Source organism: Epinephelus lanceolatus, chromosome 13 (genome assembly GCF_041903045.1).
Source record: "Epinephelus lanceolatus isolate andai-2023 chromosome 13, ASM4190304v1, whole genome shotgun sequence".
NCBI classification, from domain to species: Eukaryota; Metazoa; Chordata; class Actinopteri; order Perciformes; family Serranidae; genus Epinephelus; species Epinephelus lanceolatus.
Genome location: NC_135746.1, coordinates 12,748,094 through 12,773,262, shown reverse-complemented (window position 1 = coordinate 12,773,262; position 25,169 = coordinate 12,748,094). Strand labels below are relative to the sequence as shown.

Sequence of the window (25,169 nt, the reverse complement as noted above, 5' to 3'; positions counted from 1 at the left end):
CTGGACAGGTCACCAGACTATCAAAGTCCCTTTTTTATGCCGCCTTTTAATTTTTACACAGAACCAAACAACAGTGGCATCATTCCGCTCCAGTGTGTGATTGTAGACAGCATCCTGGCATTGTGGAATCAAAACAGGTGCGACAGTCATGACTTTTTGGCGGCTGTGGCTCAGGTGCAGTCCATTTAGATCTGAAATTTAACACAACAGCGTCGGCCTCCAGTGTGACATATAACATATGCGTCAGCAGCGCTTTAAAAACAATAACAATGGCATTAACATGACAATAACTATCATTTACGTCTCTGTTATATGTCAGCTGATCCCGTCCTTTGCTCGGAGGGTAAGGAGCTCCCGGATCTCAATGTTTTCCCAGTTTGTGGACATTTTATTCTCTGTTCTTCGTCTTTGAGTTAGCTGCTAACTGCTATCAGCTGCTTTTTAAAACTCCCTGCAGTGGGTTGCACACATAGCACGTCATCAAAAAGTAACACCTGTGCTTCCCATGAGCTCTTCCTGCTGGCTACAGGTATTGTTTGGGTGCAGTTACTACCTCTGTTCCTGGCTAAGAGGCGAGAAAACTCTGTTCCTCCATTCCGTGTTTGTACCTTTCATACAGAATGGCGAGGCAGCATAACAGCATTTAATTCCCGCCTTGAAGAGGCAGTGTAAAATAGAGATGGGGGAAAAAATTGATACAGCATAGTATCGCAATATTTTTGTGAGGCAAATTATCGTCACGCTTATATTAATTATTTTTATTACAAATTAAACTTTTTGTAGCCATCTAGGACAATATAATCAGTATCTTTGTCAGTTTATAAGGTACATATTGCTGCAATAAAAATGACTTAAGTCAGATGAAAGACTGAAAACTTTATCTTGTTAGATAAAACTGTTGATGTTGACAGAGTTTTCCTTTGGGGACATAATTGAAAAAAGGGGGGAAAAAAAGGGAATATATCGCAAAATACTGCAATATATTTTACTGCAATACTCAGCATATTACAACACTTTTAAAATCGCAATAATATTGTGACTTGTGTGTCATGACAATATCATATTGTGGGGCCTCTGGTGATTCCCACCCCTAGTGTAAAAGGGGCTATGGAAACAGACAACCATTCACACTCACATTCACACCTACAGGTAATTTAGAGTCATCAAGAGTGAACAGATCCTTTAAAACAGGTTTAAACAATCAGAAACACTGCACTTGAAAACAAATTCATTGAAAAAAAAACACAAGCTATAAACACACTTTTGGCAAACAGACGCTCCAACAGACATAGAAATGCTCACACACACACAAGAAGAAGAGAAACACACAGACAAATACACACCCACATGCGTGCAGCTCCACAGCGAGCTGCGAGCCAACACATTATCAGATGTATTAGATGTAAGACGATTTCTCTCTGTCTCTGTTGATGTTATCTGCAGATGAACACTGTTCTGTGCTGCTCCGAACATGCCCCGGTTCGTTCAGCTCTTAGGTGGCACAGGCGAGATTATTTCTCAAAGCGGTGTGACACACTACCTGTCTCACTCCATTCGTACACTCCTTCTCTCTAACACTAGCTGATTTATCTTTCCTGTCGTTCCTCTCATACCATCCTCTCTTCAGCTCGGTCTTCTCCAGCTTTACATTTTCATACATTTTGCTCTGTCTTTGTGATTTCCCCTCTCATCCCATTTCTCTAAACACCCATTCCCCCTCCGTTTGATTTCCTCTTCCCACATCTAAATCACACATATCTTCTCTTCCCTCCCTCGAACATCCTGCCTCCCTCGGTCCTGCTGTCTTTTCTCCGTGGGATAAAAGTGGCGTGTTGCTCAGGTGTACCGATATAGGAGCTTTAACGTTTCATTTAATAGGGGCTCTGTCGCTTAATAGAGTGGCTTTCTCTTATCTGATCCAAGAACAAAGAGAGGGTCTGCTCGGTCTGAGAGGCCTACTTTGTGACAATTGCTTATCTGATGGGGAAACAGTGGAGAGCAGCCCACACAGTCTTAAACTATTACTCTCTTATCCGATTGTGGCTCCCCACAACTTGAGGACCGTTGGTGAGTGGATGAGCGTTGGCATATTTGAATGTTGAGATTCTTTTAGAGAACTTCATTCTTATCTGACGAAGAGGTTTTTGAATATTTTTGTATTTCAGTTCTTATATTCTGTTTCATACTTTTTAAATACAGTATATAGTGAACAGTCGCCAAGGCCTGCTGGAGTGTTTTTACATTATTGCCTTTAACACAGTGGCGAAAGAAGCAATGATGACGTTAGATTTGAGGCGGGTGATATGGCAAAAGTCTTCCATCACTGTAAATGAAATTTTATATCACGATATACAATCAATGGCCGCTTTATTAAGTACACAGATCAAATGCTCGTTTTGGCAAATAGCTGATCAGCCAATCACGTGGCATCCGCTCAATGCATTTAGGCATGTAGACATGGTCAAGATGACATGCTGAAGTTCAAACTGAGCATCAGAATTGGGGAGAAGAGTGATTTAAGGGACTCTGAATTAGGATGGTCCCAGAAAAGAGAAAATATCCAGTGAGCAGCAGTTCTCTGGGTGAGAATGCCTTACCAGAGGCATCAGCAGCAGAAGACCACACCAGGTGCCACTCCTGTCAGCTAACACTAGGAAACTGAGGCTACAATTCACACAGGCTCACCAAAACTGGACAATAGAAGATTGGAAAAACGTTGCCTGGTCTGATGAGTCTGGATTTCTGCTGCCACATTCAGATGGTAGGGTCAGAATTTGGTGTAAACAACATGGAAGCATGGATCCATCCTGCCTTGTATCAACGGTTCAGGCTGGTGGTGGTGTAATGGTGTGGGGGAGATTTTCTTGGCACACTTTGGGCCCCTTAGTACCAACTGAGCATGGTTTAAACACCACAGCCTACCTGAGTATTGTTGCTGACCGTGTCCATCCCTTTATGACCACAGTGTATCATCTTCTGATGGCTACTTCCAGCAGGATAACGCACCATGTCCCAAAGCTCAAATCATCTCAAACTGGTTTCTTGAACATGACAATGAGTTCACTGTGCTCCAATGGCCTCCACAGTCACCAGATCTCAATCCAATAGAGCACCTTTGGGATGTGGTGGGACGATTCTCATCATGGATGTGCAGCTGACAAATCTGCAGCAACTGTGTGATGCTATCATGTCAATATGGACCAAAATCTCTGAGGAATGTTTTCAGCACCTTGATGAATCTATGACACCAAGAATTAAGGCAGGTCTGAAGGCAAAAGGGGTCCAACCTGGTAGTAGCAAGGTATACCTAATAAAGTGGCCGGGGAGTGTATCTCAGTACAGTAATTGTTCTGTAAATTTAATTAGGAAATGGGTTAAAATAACCACACCACAGTTCATCACATCTTTTATGTAAAACCACTGCCTCACATGCCAAACAGTAAAACTAACTATTCTTTCAAAACAGGAGCTACAAGGTTCCTGAGAGCAATAAATTTCAAGTGGAACAAGTTTCTGTATTTACAACCTCACTCTCCTCCTCTATGTTGCCCAAATCATGTTACCTTGTGAGGCAGCAGGATTCGTGAGAACACAAATTCATTTGAGAATCCTGAGATCACGAAAAAATCCAGCCCTGATTTGCTACATATCCTGCTCTGAATAGCTCCCGCAGTAGACATTATATTGTCTGGTATTGTCTTGTGCTCTTCAGGCCTTTATATATGATAATTTTAAACATAACTTTTCAAGACTGAAAAACAACTCATGGCCACAACAAGACCATAACTTGTGAGGAAAGGTCACAAGTAGGTATTACTTCATCCTACAGGGTCCCGAGCCAAACAGGTTGAGAACCACTGGACTGTTTCATGAACATAAAGGTAATCGATGACAATTCTGATAATCAATTCCGTTATTTAAGCCAGTGGCTCTCAACCAGGGGTCCGGGGACCCCCAGGGGTCCTTGAGGAGTTCCAGAGTATCCCCAGAAAAAATGGTGAATAATTTACTTTCACTATTTCATTTACTGTTCAAGTGAGCCCAACATGAGTAAAGGCCCAGACACAGCAAAAAGACATAAAAGAACTGGCCGACTGTTGCGTCACCTCACATTGCCTGTGTTTCTGCTAAAAAGTTGCACACAAAACCGCGACAACTACAGTCAACGGCCATCCAGCATGTACGTTCTACACCTGTGTGAGAGATACACACCACCATCATCAGTCAAAAGGGGAAGGTGGAAGACCGTCATGATGCTAGTTAGCCAGTTAGCACATACCAAAACAATCCAATGTTGAAAGAACAAAGGATATTTACCGTGCGCCAGTGAGCGATGACATTAGATAAGGTTAGAGCTGCTCTCTAATAGTCGACCAAATGTTAGTCGAGCAGAAACGTCATTAGTCAGCAAGATTTCATTGGTCGTTTAGTCATAGAAAAAGAAAAATGTGAAACTCTATTAGGAGCTGCGCCTTGTCAAAATAAATCAAAACCTATATAACTGGACCATGTGGGAATTTTATTTGAAAGGACAGACACAGGAAGTGTCCACGCTCAGCAGTCAGACAGGAGTCAGGTTAATTTCCAGGACTGGTACCTGCGGTTATTCCACAGGCTAGTTAATAACATGTCGGGCAGGAAATCCAAAGTGTGGGATCATTTTGAGAAGGTGAAGGACGAACCCAAGGTGATATGTAAACTCATCTTCATTGGTCGAGTACAAACATGACGTATCATCTGAAACATGGAAGTAACTACATGCCCATTAGCCCACAGCGTCATTAGCAGGCGGCTCGCTCAGTGTGTGACGTGCACTTGTAGATAAAATATAGGCCTATATTAATGAAGGTTCATTAGTACGGTTTTGTATTTCTCTGTAATGTAGCACAGTGTTAACAATGTTACTGATACTATTCTTTCTCACACCTTCAACTCAAACCATTGTGTTGCCCCGCCCAAAATACAAAATTTAATAATTAAATTAATATCGTAAACATGAAGGCGACTAGTCGGCTAATGGCCCTGACTATTGTTAATTCTTAGTCGTAATTTATTTTGTGGTCTTCAATATAAAACTATTTGAGCGTACAATATTGTGATTGTCCTGGTAAGCGTGATCATATTGGTGACTATAATCGTGATATATAATTTTCACACAGGTCCATCTCTAGGTCACTTACTGCAGACATGCTGTTGATCTGATCCAGAGTCAGCTGCAGCAGCTCGTCGTCACCACTCTCAGCCATCAGCTTGAGCGCAGGCTGCTGGAGGCTCAGCTGGTTTTGGAGCAGCAGGGTAGCTATACGTCTGACACACTGGAGAGGAAGACAGAGAGTGATAAGGACAGGGCGGGGGAGGGTAGATGAATGGATAGATGTGTGGATGAATGGATGAAGAAAGGAGGGGGGAGGGGGAGAGATGAAAGTGGGATGAAAACAGAGGAAGGTAATCAGAGTAAAAACGAGTACGGGAGAACAAAAGAGGAGCGAGGGAAGAGAGTAGGCGAGGAACAGTGAAGGTTAATCGATGTGCATATACTGTACAGACACGCAGGCACATAATACTTTTAAAAAGGTCTACACACACAAACACACACTCGCACACACACCAGACACACAGTCCTGTTGCAGTCCTACCCAGTAATATATGGATATCACAATGCAATCTGACTCCCCCATGCTCTGGCGGTTTCATTCCAGCAGATTCAAATTAAAGCTGTTCAGAACAGAGTAAAAGGCCTCCTTTCACACCTCCCACCCCTCTTCCCACACTAATATTAGACAGCCAGGCAGACACTAGCCTATTCACACTGAATAGCATCAGCGCTAAACTAATATCACAGTCAGCTGGCGCTAGACATACAGAATGGCATTAGGCTTACCACTTCCATGGTGCTGCTCAGTAGGGCATGAATAGCATTAGGGGCAGTCAGATATCAAAGAGCAGCGAGTGCCTATAGTACATTGCAGAAAGCACTGAGCTGATGCTAACATGTTGCTGTGGGTTACATGCTTAATAGCTCCGGGCTCCTGTATTAAGATAGGAGGTAAAATGGTGGCACTGCGGTGACGTTAAACTGAATTCAAACAAGCTTAGTCCTGTATCTTTTATAATAACGGTGATAGCAGACGAATCGAATATGGGCTTAAGACGGATTTTTTTCTTTGGCTCACACTATTAATTTTGACCGTTCTCACTGTGTTTAAGTGGTGGAATAAGTATTCACATCTTTTATTTAAGGAGCAATACCACAGCGTTAAAATACTCTGTTACATGTAAACGCCCGCTTTCTAAAATCTGATAAGTGTAAGGTATCAGCAACAAAATGTACTTAACAGGGGCATTTTATGTTTTTCAATCTTTTTTTTTTTTTTTACATTTACAATAACCACATATCCTATTCAGGGTTGGGGGGGGCGCTGGTCCCTATCCCAACTGTCATTGGGCGATCGGCACAGTACACCCTGAACTGGTCGCCAGACTATTGCAGGGCTGACACATTAGCCTTGTTTCCACCAAACACTTTCAGTATGGTACCTTAGGAACCAACAGTAACCCTTCAGACATGGTAGCTAGACCCTAGTGTTTCCACCACAGACAGTCCTCTTAAATGAGGACAGGGTTGTTGTCACTCACTGCTCCGTCCAGCACTCACTGTATTTCCTCATTACCGGCGACACAGATGGAAGTCTGCACCTCGTTTATCGTCCACAGAACGAGGCTGCACACCAACATTTTCAGAACAAAATCAAACAGGCTGCAGTGAGAGTCTCTCTCCATGGGATATTTAAAAGTAGCAAGTTTGTGCATATAGTCCTTTTCAGGCAAGCTCAGGGGTTGAGTGGTGCCCGAGCCCAAAGGAACGATGCTCCACGACACTTTTTTTTCTCAGAGTGAGGATTGAGATATACGCAGGTTTTTTTTTTTTTTTTTACACAAGTTTATGTCATATAAAAACTAGATAATGGTCAAAGTTGTCATATTAAAATTTAAGATTTGTTGATTGATTCACGTCGTCAACTCATGCACTGAGTAACATTACAAGTTAACGTTCCACCTTAAAAGTCACCAACAGTCGGCCCAGTGAATTAAGTTACTTTTAACTCTGACTCCAGCTGCTGCAAGAGGCAGCAAAACATCCTTTAACTTTATAGTTACAGTTTACTAATAAAACTCTCCACAGTATGAACAGTGGTTACATAAGCCTCAAAACCAGCCACAACTCAGCCCTGAGCAGAGTGACCGTCCTCTACTGACCAATCAACAGACTGCAGTGTTCACAGCTCCACCTTTTAGTACCAGATCTGTGTGCTAGGTACCCCAACAGAGGGGGGACCAAAAATGGGGACTGGTACCCACTGGTACCATCCACAACTTCTCACAGTGGAAACAGAAAAAAGGTTACCGAACTGCCGGTGGAAACAGGACTTTAGTGTTTCTGAGTCTTCCACATCTGCACTCTTGGTGTCTTTGTACCGTCATTGCACTCCCTACCTTTATATAGTACATTTGTGATATCACATGATGTCACTGACTATCTCCAGTATAGTATACAGTAGGCATTAATCACTTAGGGTGCAGCATAGATTCTTTTAAACACATAAACACAGCATCACACTTTACTTAACACCAACAATGAAACCTTATCATGAAGCATGCATTATTGTAGATGTATCAATATGTACTTCACTTCAACTTATGACACTGCATGGATTGTTATACTAATGAGTGTGTGTGTAGAGGCGAGAATAGGTATTCATAATGCATCATAAGCCCCATCAATCAAACTCTAGTTTAGAACTAGTCAAGAGCATCAATAAGACACTTCATTATAAGTCACATCTATAATGTTTTATGACTATAAGTATAGAGCATCAGTACGCATTATGTGTGTTAATGAGTACAGAGCATTATAAATGCATTATAATTAACTATGGATGTCCTCATAACACATTATAGATGTGGTCCTCATAGAAAGTTTTACCGATTTATTTTTCAGATGACTGCAGAGGAAAAGGAGACACAAGCAGTCACAGACGATTATCCGAGGAGGGTTTGATATTTACCTGCACAGGAAGCTTGTGTTTGGTGTTATAGAGAGATCGCACCATGGTGACAACCTGCTGACCCAGGTCTAATTTGACCTCTGACGCCTGGCAGCGGGTCAGCAGGGCCGAGGTCAACACCACCCAGGGGTTGCGCTCCGTCTCTGCCCTGGAGACAGAAAGACACACCTGTGAATGTGAATGTGTGTGTTTGTGTGCAGCCTTCAGCTGAGCTTCTGGGGGGAACGGAGAGAGGGGGAAATAAACTGGTGAATACAAGAGTAAACATTAAGTAGAAGAGTGTATATCTGCTGTATAAGTGAGTGTGTTTGGGGAACACTAGGCGGGAAAATACAGTAAAATTACAGTTGTTATTCAGCCAATACTTTGCACACATGTCACCAGATGCTAATCCTGTTAGACAATGACTGGGTCACAGCAGCCGACTACTGTATGCTATTATGAATAATATAAATACAAGTCACATAAGAATAACAGCATCAAATCATGGTCTGACATTAGCGCAGACAGAATCATCAAGAGATTTGCGGACGATCTAATGAATTCCGACATTGACATGTAAGCGAGGAGGAAAGATGTTTGACCACTTTACTCCTGCAGTTAATATTAAACACCTACACGCTGAGTTTTCCCTCTCTCTGTGTGAACGCCAGGGGACCAGCTGCCAGCACTGACAGGCGTCACTTTGTTGACACGCTCCATTATGAGAGTCTTCGAGACCTTTGCTAATGCCTCCAGAGTAACCGATTAGCTCCCGCCAAGGCCAGCAAATGCCAGCGACGTTAAGGCAATACGACCTTCATGGATCTTTATTAATATCAGTTGTAGGGAGAGGGGAAAAAAACCTATGGGAACCATCGAATGCCTCATTATCTGTTAATGAGATCTTGGTTGACGGATGGATCCTGTTGAAATGATTAATTCTATTAAAGTTATCATTAACACGGAGTCAACGCTACTGTATATTAAAGTCCCTGCTAACATTGATGTAAGTGGTTATGGAGGCTGTGGAAGTTAAATTAAAGACAAATAAAGCACATAAATAAGTGCCTCATTATAACTGCATCAAACCTTTAACCTCAGTTATAACAGCTCTGTCACTCATCTGTCAGAGACGAGCAGCAAAGCACCACTGTAAAGACAGGAGTGTGTTTACAGTGGTTGGAAAACTGGTGTCGACACACCAGCGCTGCTGAAAGTGACGTGTGATTTGCATGACAATCACTACATTAAATATTGAACAGACAGAGAAGGAGATTGGAGATGAGAGGAGAAATCTGATATGTGCTTTGTTGCACTCCGGGTGTTTTTACATGATAAAGGGTAGATGGTTACATGCTGATAAACCCTTCGTTATATGATGAGGAATTAAAAAGAAATGTAAAGTGGCTGAACGCTGATGTCAGATTAGGCTGCTGGAGTTCGTCTTAAAGGGTGAGTTCAGTATTTTTATAAACCTGGACCCTATTTCCTGTGTTTCTGTGTCTATATGAGTGATGGGAAGAACAATTTTTTAAAAATGGTCCTGTGCTGAGCGACCAGGCTGCAATAAAACTGCTCCGTGCAGGTTTGCATGTCAATTTATGTCCATTAGAAGTGTTTGTTTTTGCCACTCACAGGCTCAGATTGTTATTGTAAGTGTCTGACAACATTATGTAAAGGATCACTACTAGAGTTCGACTGATTCATTGGTTTGGCCGATAGAACTTTATATAAACTATCGTCAATAGCGGAACGCAGCTCCGATAGTGGCCGATAGTACCCCACAAGCAAATACAAGGTAATGTGTGCTTTAGATAATTTGTATGATTTAAAAGTGAAGCAGTGAGTGACAGCTTTACTTCTTTATTAGGGGCATAATAAGGTTGCTGGTTATAGAACAACATCATGAGCTTTCTCTGTTTTCATGTTTGTTTGTTTTTCCCTGCGACTAAGGGACCAATGAAATCTTGAACACCACGACCTTTCTGGTCAACTAATGTTTGGTCGACTACCAGGAGGCAGCTCTACCTAATACACACATCTAGAATCTAGAATTACCACCCCATGGTTGTATGCCTCCACGGTTTACAGTTTACATACATGTCTGTGAAAACATGGATGCTTCACACACATCTTCAACCCGGCAGCACAGAAGATCTATACTGTCCCATCAGCACAGTTTCAAGATAGGCACCCAAGATTAGTGTCATCAAGTCAGTTTCTGACCAAATGATCCCCCATCTGTTCCTGAAATATGACGTTGAGTTAATGGCCTGAAAAGTGTTTTTGCAGAATATTATGATGTCACAGTGAAGTTGACCTTTGAATATTTGGATATAAAATGTCACTTTGTCATTTTATCCTGTCAGACATATGTGTGAAATTTAGTCACAATTAGTGTATGAATTCTTGGGTTATGGCCAAAAACATGTTTTGTGAGGTCACATTGACCTTAACCTTTGACCACCAAATTCAAATAGTTCATTCTTGAGTCCAAGTGGACGTTTGTGCCAAATTTGAAGAAATTCCCTCAAGGTGTTCTTGAGATATCACGTCCACAAGAATGAGACATATGCAAGGTCACAGTGACCTTTGACCGCAAAAATCGAATCAATTTATTCTTAAGTCCAAATGACGTTTGTGCCAAATTTGAAAAAAATTACCTCAAGGCATTCTTGAGATATTGTGTTCACGAGAATGGGATGGACAGTTGTATGGACTTACACAAGTACGCACCTGCAAGATGGACAGACAACCCATAAACATTATGCATCCAGCCATGGCTGTTGCCAGCGTGGAGATATAAACAAATTAAAGTAGATCAGCTCTGAACATGGGATTTCTAGTAAGAAGACTATGGTTGCTTAGCAACTTCATACACAGCCTGCTTCAGAGTTCTTAAAAGCTGGCAGAGTTGGAACAAGAGAAGCACCCAGCGCTCGACCTCATGTTTTCCAGGCGGCTAAAGATGTGGCATGTGTCCCGGCTCTAGGTTTTTTTTTTTTTTTAACCAAACCAGAGTTGGTGATTGTTGGCACAGTGGAAAATTGAACCAAGACATTTTGTGTGAGTTTTATTTTGTTTCTGTTTATTTAAATAGAGTCTGGTGGGTTTGGCGATAGCAAGTTTGGTGCTGTCTCTGGTTAAACAAAAATAATCTCACTCTTTAACAAAAAAAGTCTATCTCTGTGAGGATGCTTTCCCTCATGTTGTCAGGCACTAAGAATAACAATCTATACATGTCAGTGGCCAAAACAAGCACTTTTAGTGGATGTAAATTGACGGTGCGAACATGCACTGAGTGCTTACGTTGCAGTCGTTTCACGGCTGCTGGCTGCAGTGCTCCCACTCAACACTGGACCAGTTTCAAAAACTGTTGTTCTCATTAGTCACATAGACACAAAAACATAAGAAACTAAGGTCCAGGTAAAAAAACAAACAAAAAAAACCAACTAACTTTGCCTTTAAGAAATCGAGTCAGACAAAGGAGACTGTGTGTTTGCAAAAGATGGTGTGTGTGTGATACGAGGTGCTTGCAAATGAGAAACAGAGGATAGAGGTGAAGAGAGATAGACAGCAGGGAGGACAGCGGGGCTTGTGTGTGTGTGACCGTCAGTAGAAAAAGTAGCACTCCATCCAGCTACCAGGGGGTGTCTTGTCCTGACAAGCTGCTTCACCTTCCGATGATGCGGCCACAGGAGCAAACAGAGTCCACTTGTGCTGCTTGGCACACTGCTGCTTCCTGTGCTTTACCGCGGGGACGAGAGCCTCTGCTGCATGCGACTGAGTGTCTGTGTGCTCGCCAAATCTGTCACAGGGTGCAGTGTGAGTCACAGCCAGCCTTCCATTCGTGCTTTGAATCATGACTCAGTTTATGCGGATGGACTAAAGGATAAGCTTTTTAAATGCAACTCAATATAGCTCCCAAAACAGCCTCTTGTAGTCTTACTGAAACAAATCTCCGCTCACACAGTAAACACACCTCCGTCCCAGCCAGGATTAAACGCTGAGTCAGCCTAATGGTTAAGGTTAACCATGCGTCTCGCACGCCCTCGAGTCTTAACAGAACATCTTAAATGAGGCATTTGAAGGTTAAGTTATTCCGAGTTTTGTGTCCCAAATAATGACTGCCGGATTCAGCAGCCATTACACATAAAACGCACCCTAAACACAGATCAGACCCAAATTTAAGGCTTCAAAGAGGCACATTACAGCACACTGTAGTTAGTGTGTGCACGCATGTTGCAGCAAATTAACTTGAGAGATGTAAATGAGGCCGACTACAGAGACGAGCAAAAACAAAACCCATAATCAGGAGCCGAGTTTGTTCTCAGCATTATGTTTGCATTTTAATGTGAAACAGTACAACGGCTCAGACTGCAGTTAAAAGAAGTGATTATAGCCGACCGTCCCAGCAGTGATAGTCTGACTACAGCTGCTCCGCACTCAAAGTCAGTAAAATCTGTGGGTGAACTTGAAGCAGCTGCGTCGTCCAAACCTAATCCTATCTCTCCTACCGCTTCTCAGCTGCAAAGACTCGGGCTTTACACAAACTCTGTCCGTCACAAATACTCTGATGAAAAACAGCACTTGCTCCTGGTTCTTTTCACTCTGTTTGTTACACTGCAACAACTCTAAAAAACATTTCCTCTCCTATTTTTTTTTTTAATTTTAATTGGTCTGTCTTTCAGTAATTTTTGAGTGATTCTGATTTCACATCCACATTAAGCAGCTTTCTGACACATCAGATCAGGTAATCAAAGATCAGCCTGAAAATATCATGACCTGACAGCTGCTGAGTACAGAAATGAGCGTCAGACAGTTGGTGGGAAAAAACAATCTAATCTGAATCTAACGGCCTTTTTTCACATTAAGACCTATTCCAGGGACCCAGGAGCCACCTCAGGAGCTCGGAGCCTTTACCTGCATTTTGACCAGAGGTACTACGGTCTAACCAGTAGTTCCCAACTGGTCCAGTTTTCTGCTTAGTCATTAGTTCAAGGTCTGCACAGTGGAATACATTTATCGTCATACTTGCGTTCGACCATGTCCTTATGCTAGTTTGCTGTCTCTGTCAAGTAGCTATCTGTCCGTCAATCACTCTGCAGCACTTCAAAATAAAAGCTCTGTGACAAAAATTCACTGTACTTAAAAAAATAAAGTGTTTTTTTACAAACTTGACACGCTTGCGAGTCACTTGTGGTCCATTCAGAATGGGCCCATGACCCACTTCTGGACCATGACTTACCAGTTGAGAACCACTGGTCTAAACCATTATTCTCGGAACCCATCGGCTGTATTCGGTGTCTGACTTCCGGCAGACGGCGATACAGCCTCTGGGGGCAGACCCCCGATGTTTTGGCATTCCGGTTTGATTTGGGTGGAGGAGGCGAATTTCCGTTTCCGACTTCCATCTATATATAAGTAAATATGCTGAACCACTGCGATGGATTCAGAGTTTGCAGTGACGGCAATTATGTTCCGCCTCGTTAGTTCACTGCACGGACCGTTTAACCTGGCAACAACTGCAGCCGGCTCCAACGTGATTGGTCAATATCACGCGAACTACAAACAGCCTACAACCAGGGAAACCAGGGCTCTTCCACTCTTCTTGCGGAGGCAAGATCTCCGGGGTTTGCCTACAGACTCTACATTCACTGAATGTAGAGTCTGTATATAGAGACTACTAAACCATAAACTGCATAAAATAATGGATGTAGCCACTGTGATGTCACCCATTGCTTTGTGAACTTTTTTTTTAAGCCAGAGGTGACCATATTTGTACAAGAGGATTGATTTAACACTAACACTAGCTGCTAGCTTGGTATGCATGGTGCATTTACAACCATGGTAACTGAAGTGTTGGGGGTAACACCTTACACTTAAACATAACATTTTAGCAGTAACGGAGTAATATAACACATTACCAACAGGATTTAGGTTAATATTATTAAATTTATGCTGTCAATGTAATTGTGATAAAACTAGTGCTTATGCTAATGCTAGTTTTTGCTAGCAAAAATCAGGCTTAAAACCATTAAAACAAAATGTACCTTCTGGAAAAACTGAACATCTGAGTCTTTAAGTGCAACTAAAGGCTGAACAAGACTTTTTAAGGCAACAAAATGAACTTTTATGAAGTGAAAACACACCAAAATAGTGACAGCTATGGCTACACCTGTGTTCTGAGTATCTGTGGTGACAACATGGTTGCGTAATTTAACTAACATTGTCGCCATGGAAGCACCTTAAAAAACTGACAGAACCCAATTGTCAGTCAAAGCGACCTCGCCCTTAATCGTGCATAACTTTAAGCCTTAATAATGTTTTAACAGGTGAGTTATATAAAAATTCAACCGAGTACAGTTCTTCATAAACGTGGTAATCAGCCATAGAGACCAAAACTGTTTTTTGAACCAGGCTGTAAACATGTTTATTTCTGCTGTAAAGTTGGGCATTTCAACGCGGGGGCCCGTAGGGGTTTACTCGCTCTTGGAGCCAGCCACAAGTGGCCATTCGAGAAGATTCTGCATTCTGCTTTCCAAATTAAGACCTTTGCCAATGACCCAGGAACCATTTCAGGAACTCAGAAGCTTTACCTGCATTTTGACCAAAGGAACTAAACTTAGTGCCAAAGCCCAGAGTCCTGCACCACGTCGGTACCACCGGGTAACCCACACAAAAGTAACAAGTATACTTATAAAAATGTACTGGTAAGGGCAAGGGTAAAAATGAACTAAAAGCAGGCGGGCAGCAGGTGAAAACAAAAATAATCATGTTTGCTTGAGCTGGCTGTGTGGATGCTCAGCAGCTTGGCAAAATGACAAAACATGCAAAGAATGTTGAACGAAACATCACCACAGAGCTGAGGAAGAAGCTGCCTGATAATAACGGGAGAGTTACTTTGGTTGTGTGGAAAGATGATTACCAAAAAATCGGCTATCTTTGTGTCACTTTGCATCACATAAACGACAAATGGGAACAGACAAGGCAAGTGCTTTGCAGGTCTGAATGGGATGGTACATCACACGAAACAGTGTAACAGAGAATTTATATGTTTAAACATGGCACTGGGCGGGGCCGGCTTTGACCATGGTTGGTTCTGGTACTGAGCTTTGCTGGAGCAGGACTGAAGTCAGGCTACACCTTTCTGCTGTCCCAGGAACAATCACCTTCAATCATACAGTAATCAGTTCTGGGGAGAGTGTGAAAAAACAGCAAGTGTTTGCCAGTTGTTTTTGTGCAGTTATGCCATGGTCTGAAAATAACTAGTAAACCATTTGGTGAGTAAATCTTGGACGGCTGTCTGCCACACTGACGGGTAAATGTTTGTACTGACATAGTCATAATATAAAAAAGTTTGCTGAGAGTTTCTACCGTGTTTTGGTGTAACTTACAGGTGTTGTGCTCTGCTATCTGCTCATCTGCTCATCTGCTACCTTAACATCTCAACAAAAGGTACTGAAACAAGTGTACATGTTACTAAAAAAGGCAAAAATATTTTGCCCAGCAAAATATAAGCTTGGCAGGTGGACGTTTTCACCTACTAGTCCCTTTGGCAGGTGAGTAAAAAGGTTATTTCTGGACACTGAGTTATGCGAATAAACACTAAACATCTGCATGTCTCCTTTGCATCCATTCAAACATCAGAGTTTCTCCGCAGTAAATACAAAGACAAATAGAGGGACTTTTAATCTGTTTTTGGTGTCATTTGCCTAATCTTCACGGTTCCTCAGATGTGTTTGAAATACAAACTCAAATACACAAAAGTTTTACAGTAGTTTTAGTTCCTGATTTAGTCCCTGAGTTTAATTTTTGTGGCTCCTCAGGAACCTCCTGGAACTGTTTGGTTAAAGAGGGGCTTAATACACATCACAAGACCACAACAAAAAGACAAGCATGGCAGAAGTTTTGCACCGTCTACGACATAGCAGCCGTTTTTTACACAGAGATTGTGCTGTAGGCCCACTGTGAAATCCCACCTTTGCATTTTTACACAAAACCAAACGACAGCGTCATCATGCCACTCTGGTGTGTGATTTTAGACAGCATACCGACATTGCAGAAGCAAAAGAGGTGTGACGGGTGTGACATGTAGGGGGCCGTACACATGCTGTATTTTTTGCGCCCTCAAATTCTTTGTTTTCAATGTAGACACATGGCAGATGCGTTCAAATCCAAAGCAAAGCCATCACGGGGTACACGCGTTCCCAAGCGCCTATTTTTCAGGGCGAGTTGGCTGCGCCCTGAGATAAACCGAGTTCAACCTTTGAAACACAGCAGCGCGCACCACATGTCTTGTAACGAGGAACAACCAATCACAGCCGGCAGATATTTTTCCCTTCTTCCGTAACTATCAGTCTGTAGTAAATATGGAAAAGTGCAGGGCTACCCAGAGCTTTACACCTGTCCCACAGACGATAGGCCTACACACATATAAACAGTAACTGGAAGAAGATCAGCTCTGCACTCAGGATTTCAGGTAAATACGCTATGATACCATGCTTGTTAAGGTTGCTTGGCAACCTCAGATGCAACCTGCCACCACGCTCTTGAAAGCTGGCTAAAAAAAAAAGTCACGAAATCCCAGTGCCCGACCTCACGTTCTCCAGGTGGTTAAAGACAAGGCATGTGCGGTGTCGGTAGCGTAGTGGATACTGCCTCACTGCAGCGGTCGCAGGTTCGAGTCCGGCTTGCAACCTTTTGCTGCATGTCATCACCCACTCTCTCTCTCCCCATTCCACACTGTCCTGTCAATTAAAGGCAAAAAGCCCAAAAAATAATCTTTAAAAAAAAAAAAAAAAAAAAAAAAGACACGGCATGTGTATGACCCCTAACACAACAGCATCAGCCTCCAGTGTGAGATATAAAATACGCATCATCAGCACTTTCCAAACAATAACAACAGTATTAACAATCATTTACCGGCCCTCCTATAGGATGGTTGATCTCGCCTTCTGCTCAGAGGCTTAGGAGCTCCTGGACCTCATTGTTTTCCCACTTTGTTTTTGGCCACTGTTCTTCGTCTTTGAGTTAGCTGCTAACTGCTACCAGATTTTTAAATCTCCTGCGGTGGGTCACAGGCATAACACGTCGTAAAAACGTCACACCCCTGTCGCCAATGATCTCATTCCGCAGGCTATCCCGTTTATACAGACATCGTTTCAGTGCTGTGTCTACCTCCGACGCTGCCTTAAAGGCAAGACATCTCTGTTCCCCCATTCTGTAAGCATACCTTTTATACAGAATGGCAAGGCGGCATAATAGCGTGCAATTCCAGCTTTGAAGAAGCAGTTTATGGGCAGACAAAACATTGTGTAGTCTGATCCTGATCTAATGTTTATTTGTGACTAAAAGAGAAGTATCCCATCAGGCAGGTTGTGTTGGCCTCTAAACTGATGCATCTGTAATGAACACACATAAATCTCGCTCATCAACAAACCACCAAAGCCATCAGAGTCTTTTAATCTGATTTATACACACACTTACACATCTTTACACAGTTTTGTGCATGTCCTTGTGAGTTTCTAACAACTGCTGGAGAAGAACTCTACTTTAAATTGCTGATCGAAATTGTTTGAAACACAGTCCGCTTTGATTGAGCTGGAAGGATAAACTCCCGACAGCACAACCCTGTACCGTCTCAGCGGGCTTCAGAGTACCACTCACTTTTAATCAAGAACAATGGAGAAGGAGAAGAGCAATCACATCATTAGGCACTTATCGATAATACAGCCAACACCTTGCTGAGGCTCATAAGATGCCAGCTGGTGCAGCAAGTCCAGAGCCTGAAGCTGTGTGAGGACGCCTGTTTTCATTTCCAACTCTGAAAGTCTGTGAAGTAATAATAATATAGACCTGAGTGATTCGAGGAACTGTGCTCCACTGCTGCTCCCAGTGAAATGAGTATCACTGCACAGGAGTCACCCATTAAAAAGTTAATGTCTTCATGTGTCCTTGATTTTGTCAATGAGCAGATTACAGTATAAACCCTGCTTGTAGTGTCTGATTTCTCCTTCACACTTAGTTCCCAGTAAATTACTTGGTTAACCTTTCAGGTACGGCTAGTGATTTTCACTATTCACACATGCTAAATTCAGAAACATTTCTGTCTTGCACTCTTTCACGCATGCCAAGACAATGCTGGAATAGCTGGAACTAAGAAAAAGGCTAACAAATTGTGGTAAAGGCCAAATCATGGTTTCTGTATCAGTGTGTCCACAAGGGTGTGTGTGAGATAAATGTCATCAAGAAGAAGAAGAAGAAGAAGAATATAACACATGTTGGATGCTTGTTTTAAAGAAAAGTTGGTTAAGGAGAGTTGCTGTTGCCCTCACTGACATAATTAATCTTTAAAGGAAAACAAGGACAGCCAAGACAGCTGGAATAGAGTGTGGACTGGGAAATGGATAAACGTGGAAAGCAAGACCAATGGGACAAACTGTGCACGACTGGTACCAGAAGTCCGCAGCTGACCACCAACATTCCATGCAGAAATTACGTTAGAGGTTTAAAAAACACTATGGTTGCCAACTAGGCTAACTACTGACCCTTCGCTAAGTCCCGCCCTTGTATGCAGACTGGCCAATCATAACGTAGCATCAGGCCGGCTCAGACCAGGGTCCAACAACAACACAGCTGTGCTCCATTGACTCTAATGCAGTCATTTCAGATTTCCTTCATTTTCAGGCTGGTTTTGTGGATTTGGAGCTAAATGTTGTGCCTGGGGCACGTCGTGTGTTAATGAAACTCGTTACCTGGAGAGGTTGGAAAAAGATATACGTTTCTTCCCTGTTCCAAAGCCAAAATCAAACCCTGAAAAGTGTAGGGTTAGCTAGCTAGCTACTGAAGATATAGCCTACTGAATGTATACACATGCTGCTTTTGCTTTTTAATGATTATAACAGTGAAACAAAGACCGACCCTGCTGTACAGGAACCAGTGAAGGGAAGCAGGGAAACTTTGCTGATATTGAACCAGCTGTGTGTCATCACAGTGTGCGCAGATGAACGTGACTTGACCTGGAGATCCCTGCCCATCCCTGCACCATTCATCTGCACACACTGTGATGCCACACAGCTGGTTCAATATCAGCAAAGTTTCCCTTTATATTCATTGTCTTGTGTGGTGATCAGCAGTGATGTGGTGGTTCACTTTTACACTGTGATCTGTAGCCTATAGTTCGGCTTTAGCTTCTAACTATCTTTGTCTTTTTAACCTGTTGTTGCTGCTGAGTCAGTTTGACATCCTGGATATATCCTTCAAACACAGACTGTAGACCCCTCTGTCTGCTTCTCTCTGGAATCACTCTTTCATTTCTCCAAATATATGATCATATTTCTTCAGGGAGTGCAGTTAGTTACAGTGTGGGCTTCATGCTTACTCTGACAGCTTAACAGATCACCACAAAGGGGCGGGGCTTAGCAAAGGTCAATTGCTTTGACCTTGAAAGAAAGAGCAATGAAAAAAAAAGGTCTTACACTTCCTTTTTCATCATGGGTGGCCACGCTTGTAGAAGAAGCGTGAGCAGCTGAAAGTCCTCCCACTTCTGTGCAGCTTCCAGCAGCTCCAGGAAGAGGGCGTATCTCTTCTCCTCATTCTCCACGTCTTCTATCTCAATCTGAGAGGAAAGGGAGGAGAGACAGCAAATCAATCTGAGACCAAAAAGCACAGGCCTGCTGTGAGGCTCCAGATTTTTAAGATACCACCAGGTCATTAAACACAAAGCACAAATTAGCTGAATGAAGAGTGCTCAGTAACTAGACCATAACCATCTGTTTCTTTTAAATTCTGCTACACATGCAGTGCTGTGGATAAATGCAATGATAAATGCCAGCATCAAGTGGATTTCAGTGATTTATTATCTTGGACACTTCCTCCAGACGCTCTCCAATACAAACGCGACAGAAACAAGAGAGCGGCTTTCATTGATTTCAAATGAAGCTCTCGAATTTGATGGCAAAACTTGACAACCTAACGATTGCAGCAGAGTTTGTGGTGAAGGCATTCCTGCCAAAACGCTGCCTGCATGAACCATGCAATCAGAAACACTCAATCTAGACGAGCATCAAAGCAAACTTCAGATGAGGCGCTGAGAGGACGGAACAAGGCTTCATGAGTGATGGCACATTTCACTGTTGTTTTAAAAAAACGTCACCTGTGGCCAAACTTATTCTACACCATTATGAGAAAGTGGAGTGGAGAGGGAGAGTGTGAGAGTGAAAATGAATGAGGGAGGGTTAATGTGGAAAAAATGAGAGGAGGAGGAGGCGGAGGGAAAGTAATTAATTTTCTTCTCAAAGGTTGGCTTCTAGTGTGATTTAACAGTTCAGAGAGTGGCTGATTTCTGAGGGGAAAACTACAACCTGCCAAAGCATGGCTGCTGCAAAGACAGGCTCCGTCACACATGCACGCACACATTTACACACACACACACACACACACACACACACATCACTTGCAGCCAGACTCATAAAACATAGTTCAGCCTCAGTGGTGGGATCAAATTTATAAGACTGGGTATCTATGTAAAGCCTGGCGATGATTCACCAGCATAAAGGTCTGTACACAGTCTACTTTTTGAGACACTGGGAACTGTCTGAGAATAAACCTGTAAACACCTACCTCTTCTTTAAACCTCTATTATGACAGTTTTGTAATGAAGCTGGGTTGGTAGGGAGACCATCTGTGCATCAGCACTGGTGAAAATCCCGCTCCAACAAACTCATATTTAGGCCCGCAAATTAAGCTGTCCCATTAACAATAATTTAATGAAACACATTTTTAGGCAGTAAAACACTTTTCCTCAGGGAGGATAAATAGCTGCATTAAGATGCCAAAGACCACCTCAATTATTCTCATACATGATGCAATATTGCCTTCAAAATGATTTTCTCTGTCAAATAAAAATCAGTAATACTGTAACAAATGTCTTGTCAGCGGCGGGCAGTGCTGACTAAACGTACTGCTGCATCTACAACATTGTGGTTTACTCCTGGATTACAAAGCCTTTTAACGAAACATATGCCCGAGAGATGTTTGTTGAAAATGGTGGAGAGCTGCAGGTGAGCTGTTTTACGCTGTGTAGGTCATTGTGCAGTCAAAAGCAAATAAAGCCCCACATTGCCGGTTCACTCGCAACGACCAGAGGCACACAAATTTGTGTTCATGCAACAGGTGTGACTGTTCAATGTTGATGAGGCAGAAATATAAAAAGGCACTTATTCTGGTGACTGAAATTTGCTACAAAAAGTCAGTTGGCCACAGATTCACTCCACTGTTGCTGAAAGGGACAGTTCATCCAAAAATCAAAAATACATATTTGCCTTCTTACCTGTAGTGCTATTTATCAGTCTAGACTGTTTTGTTGTGAGTAGAGATGTCTGACTTCTCTTGAATATACTGAAATCAAAAAAGACAGCACTCAGCCTGTGCTCAAAGAAAAAAAATACATTTGAAAAGCTCAACAGCAACGTCTCTATACAGATTCTAGACCTTGTTGTGAGCTCATGTAGGAAATATTTTCTCTCTACCAAACTACTTCCACCAAACATATCATTGCACATCTACCAATGGTCAAGAGGCTTGTGCTCAGCCAAGACGTAAACATTAATGGCGTCCTCTTCAGCTGAGTTGTTAGGGTAGGTGACTAGGTGAGCTACCAGTAGAAGCACACTTCCTCCTGTGCAGTGACACGGTTGGCAGGTGCAGTTTGGTAGAAAGAAAATAGTTCTGGCCCAAATGAGTTTCCTCCGTGGGCTGGCTGGGCTCAGCCTTAGAGATAGGGTAAGGAGCTCGGGCATCCAGAGGGAGCTCGGAGTAGAGCCGCTGCTCCTTTGCGTCAAAAGGGGTCAGTTGAGGTGGTTCGGGCATCTGATCAGGATGCCTCCTGGGCACCTTCTGTTGGAGGTGTTCTAGGCACGTCCCACTGGCCGGGGAACTCCTCGGGGTCCAAGCATTGCTGGGGAAAGTGACGTCTGGGGTGCTTTGCTTGGCCTGCTGCCCCCACAAAATGGCCCCGGTTAAGCAGATGAAAATGGATGGATGGAAAATAGTTCCTACATGAAACCGCTGGCAATAAGGTCTGTGGATTGTATACAACAACCTTCACTTGTGAAATGGATCGTTGCAGCAGTAGAAAGATCTATATCCTCCTTTGTTTGAAGGTCTAAGAATCTATAAAGCTTTTCGGCGCTAAGAGCAGCGGCTCTACTCCGAGCTCCCTCCAGATGTCTGAGCTCCTAACCTTATCTCTAAGGCTGAGCCCAGCCACCGGTCCTTTGTATCCGTGACCTCATTCTTTCGGTCACTACCCAGAGCTCATGACCATAGGTAAGGGTTGGGACATATATGGACCAGTAAATTTAAAGCTTTGCCCTCCAGGTCAGCTCCTTCTTCACCATGATGGTCCGGCACTGCGCCCCGCATTGCCACAAAAGCACAATGCCCAACCTCTGTTTCCCCCCCAGGTTAACACTGTTAGCTCTGTCAGCACTGTTGCTGTTGTTAGCGCTGTTATCAACATTAGCTGCTAGCTGCAGCTCCATGTTGAGAACCACGTGCAGACAACCTCTGAATCATAGATATGCTCTGAATATCGTTTACAGCTCCTTTAACCAACAGTATCATTTACTAACTGGTCCGACAGTCTCTTACTTCCTTGTGTCGGCAGTGGGACTCCATATAATCCACTTCCTCTTGTCATAGTGTTACAATGGACCGACACAAGGTGCAATAGATGACTGGTAATTAAGCAGTGCTCACATCGGCTGATTTCCTTAATAAAGTACTCTGACTGATTCGGAGACATCGGTGGTGTTAAACCTCTAATTTACAAGTAAATGCACATGCAAATAAGTGGCAGCGCAGCAGATCCATGCACCGTGGGGTAGTGAAGCGCCTTATGATGGGGGATGGAGCAATAAATGAGCAAAGCTGAAGCTCAGGACCCTCTGGAAATGGAGGTCATTTGGGAAACAGAAATGGAATCTTAACTACCTGTAAAAAGCCCTCGCTGCAATCTAAAGCTCTCAAATTCATCACTGAATGTAAACTGCAACCCAAAGCCTGTTCGTCATTGTTACTGCCTCACTGTGGTATGAATGCTGAATACCGAACAGCCTCCCGCTATTGAAGCATTTTCTGACGTTTTACGGCCACATTTATTTATTGTTTGAGAATTCAAAGGAATACAAGACCTTGGGATTCCCTGGTAATATTTTGATTACATGTTCTCCTGACAAAACACATTGCAAGTTGCATTCAGACTCACAAACACACACCTACATCCTCTCACACACTTACACACACAGAGACACACACACACCCATCAAAACTCACCTACAGTAGACCACACATTAAATCGCTGCCAATTACAATGTGGCTGTGAGGCTTTTATTTTCTTAACAAGGAGGGATGGTAATTAATTATGCCTAGTGATTAAAATCAACATTTCCTCTGTGGTGTTGTACAAAGAACAGAGTGCAGGAGGGCAGGAGGTCAGAGAGAGGAGGGAGGGAGTGAGGGATGAGACTGTCAGCCAATACCATAACACTTAGCAGAGGAGCGCTGGCAAATTACATCTGACACACGCTCTCTCAGTCAATCAGTCATCATACATTCTTCGCTTTCGCATCTATCCGGCTTTCAAACACTTGCAAACTCAATCCCTATCCATCTGCCCAGTCCAAGATCAGTTAGTCAGACGGCAGGATAAATGCTAATTGCAAAGTATATTTATGAACAAAGGCTGAATGTTTGTTTGGCTCATCACCACTCTCCCAGGATGAGTTTTAAACCTTTTTTTTTTTTTTTTTTCAAATAACGACTGTCCAATCACAGAATATTATATAAGCAGCCTCTGTAGGCCTGTCAAACTTTGGATTCCTCTACAAAACAAAGTGCCTACTTGTTGCCTTTCAATAACCAATAACACAAGGTCTGAAGTGTAACCCAATTTGCCAGTTGTCCTGCAGCTGGCTGTTCACACCAGATATGCAAGCGACTCTGCTCTGTGCTCTGTTTAAATCACATTTAAAATTCTGTGTCTCTGTCTCAATGTGTGTGTGTGTGTGTGTGTGTGTGTGTGTGTGTGAGATTGCGTATGTGTGTGGCTCTGCTTGCCCCCTTGCTCTCTGTTTAAAACAACAAATATGACAAAAATGCGGAAGCATGGGATGCATATTCTTATCTTTAACATAGTCAGATAATTTATATCATATCTAATATATCCCTTATTTTATTAAAAGCAGATTGTTAGTGTTTTCTTGCCATATTTGTTCACAGCTCACAGACCAGATTCTGAAACTATGCCTGCAGATCACAAGCCAGCGAGGACACTTGGTGCCACAACACGACCACTGTGAAAGGCCCAATTGGCTAACATGGGCGCTGAAAATAAGTGCTTCCATGTGCATTGTGAACTTGGCGTAAGGCGTAGGTTAAGCAGTATGTTTGTTTACTTTATGTAAACTGCAATCATTAACATGACCGACTCACTACAACAGTAACTCAAGTGTTCGTCAAGGCCATATTATAGCATATTATTAATCAACTACTGCTTGTGGTAAACATTCTGTTACATAAAAAGCCCTGTTTACAACTGTAGTACCACATCCCCGTGTCACACTGCAGACTCACTGAGCTAACGTTAGCTGACTTATCTAGCTACAGTAACTGCAGCTGATAAAACCCCCGTAGTAATAGTTGATATTTCATGGAATATACAGAAGTATCTCATTAAAAGAATATGTCACCCCCCAAAAGACCATTTGTATATCAATTACACTGTGCTGCCTAGAATTTGTGGGAAAAACTGTTTTTCTTGCATGCTTCCGGTGAACGACGAATCCAAAAACAGAAAATTCTTGATGAACTTAAGTGTCCGTGTTTTAATGACAGCAAAACTTTATCAAAACATCTGCTTCTGTCACACAACTCGTGCAGTATAATCTAAGTATCATCTATCCTTTTTGACAGGGAATTGTGTGGAGAGTGAAACTTGTCTGTGCTCTCTTCAAAGCCAGACTCCATTGACAAAAACAACAGTTTTACCTCGCTGAACACAGGAGCTGCTGGTCTTAGTCAGTAAGTGTCCTTGTGTTAATGTGTGACTTTGATCAA

The 25,169-nt window shown here is 42.7% G+C and overlaps 1 protein-coding gene across 1 annotated transcript in view; it reads right to left on the bottom strand.

Moving 5' to 3' along the window:
- Positions 1–25,169, bottom strand: part of nbas (NBAS subunit of NRZ tethering complex) — a 290,957-nt gene that overhangs the window by 16,465 nt on the left and 249,323 nt on the right. The window contains exons 50-52 of the mRNA XM_033648658.2: positions 19,529–19,668; positions 8,067–8,214; positions 5,181–5,315 (exon numbers count right to left, since the gene is read on the bottom strand). Of these exons, the coding sequence (XP_033504549.2) occupies positions 5,181–5,315; positions 8,067–8,214; positions 19,529–19,668 (423 nt within the window). The remainder of the gene's footprint in view (positions 1–5,180; positions 5,316–8,066; positions 8,215–19,528; positions 19,669–25,169) is intronic.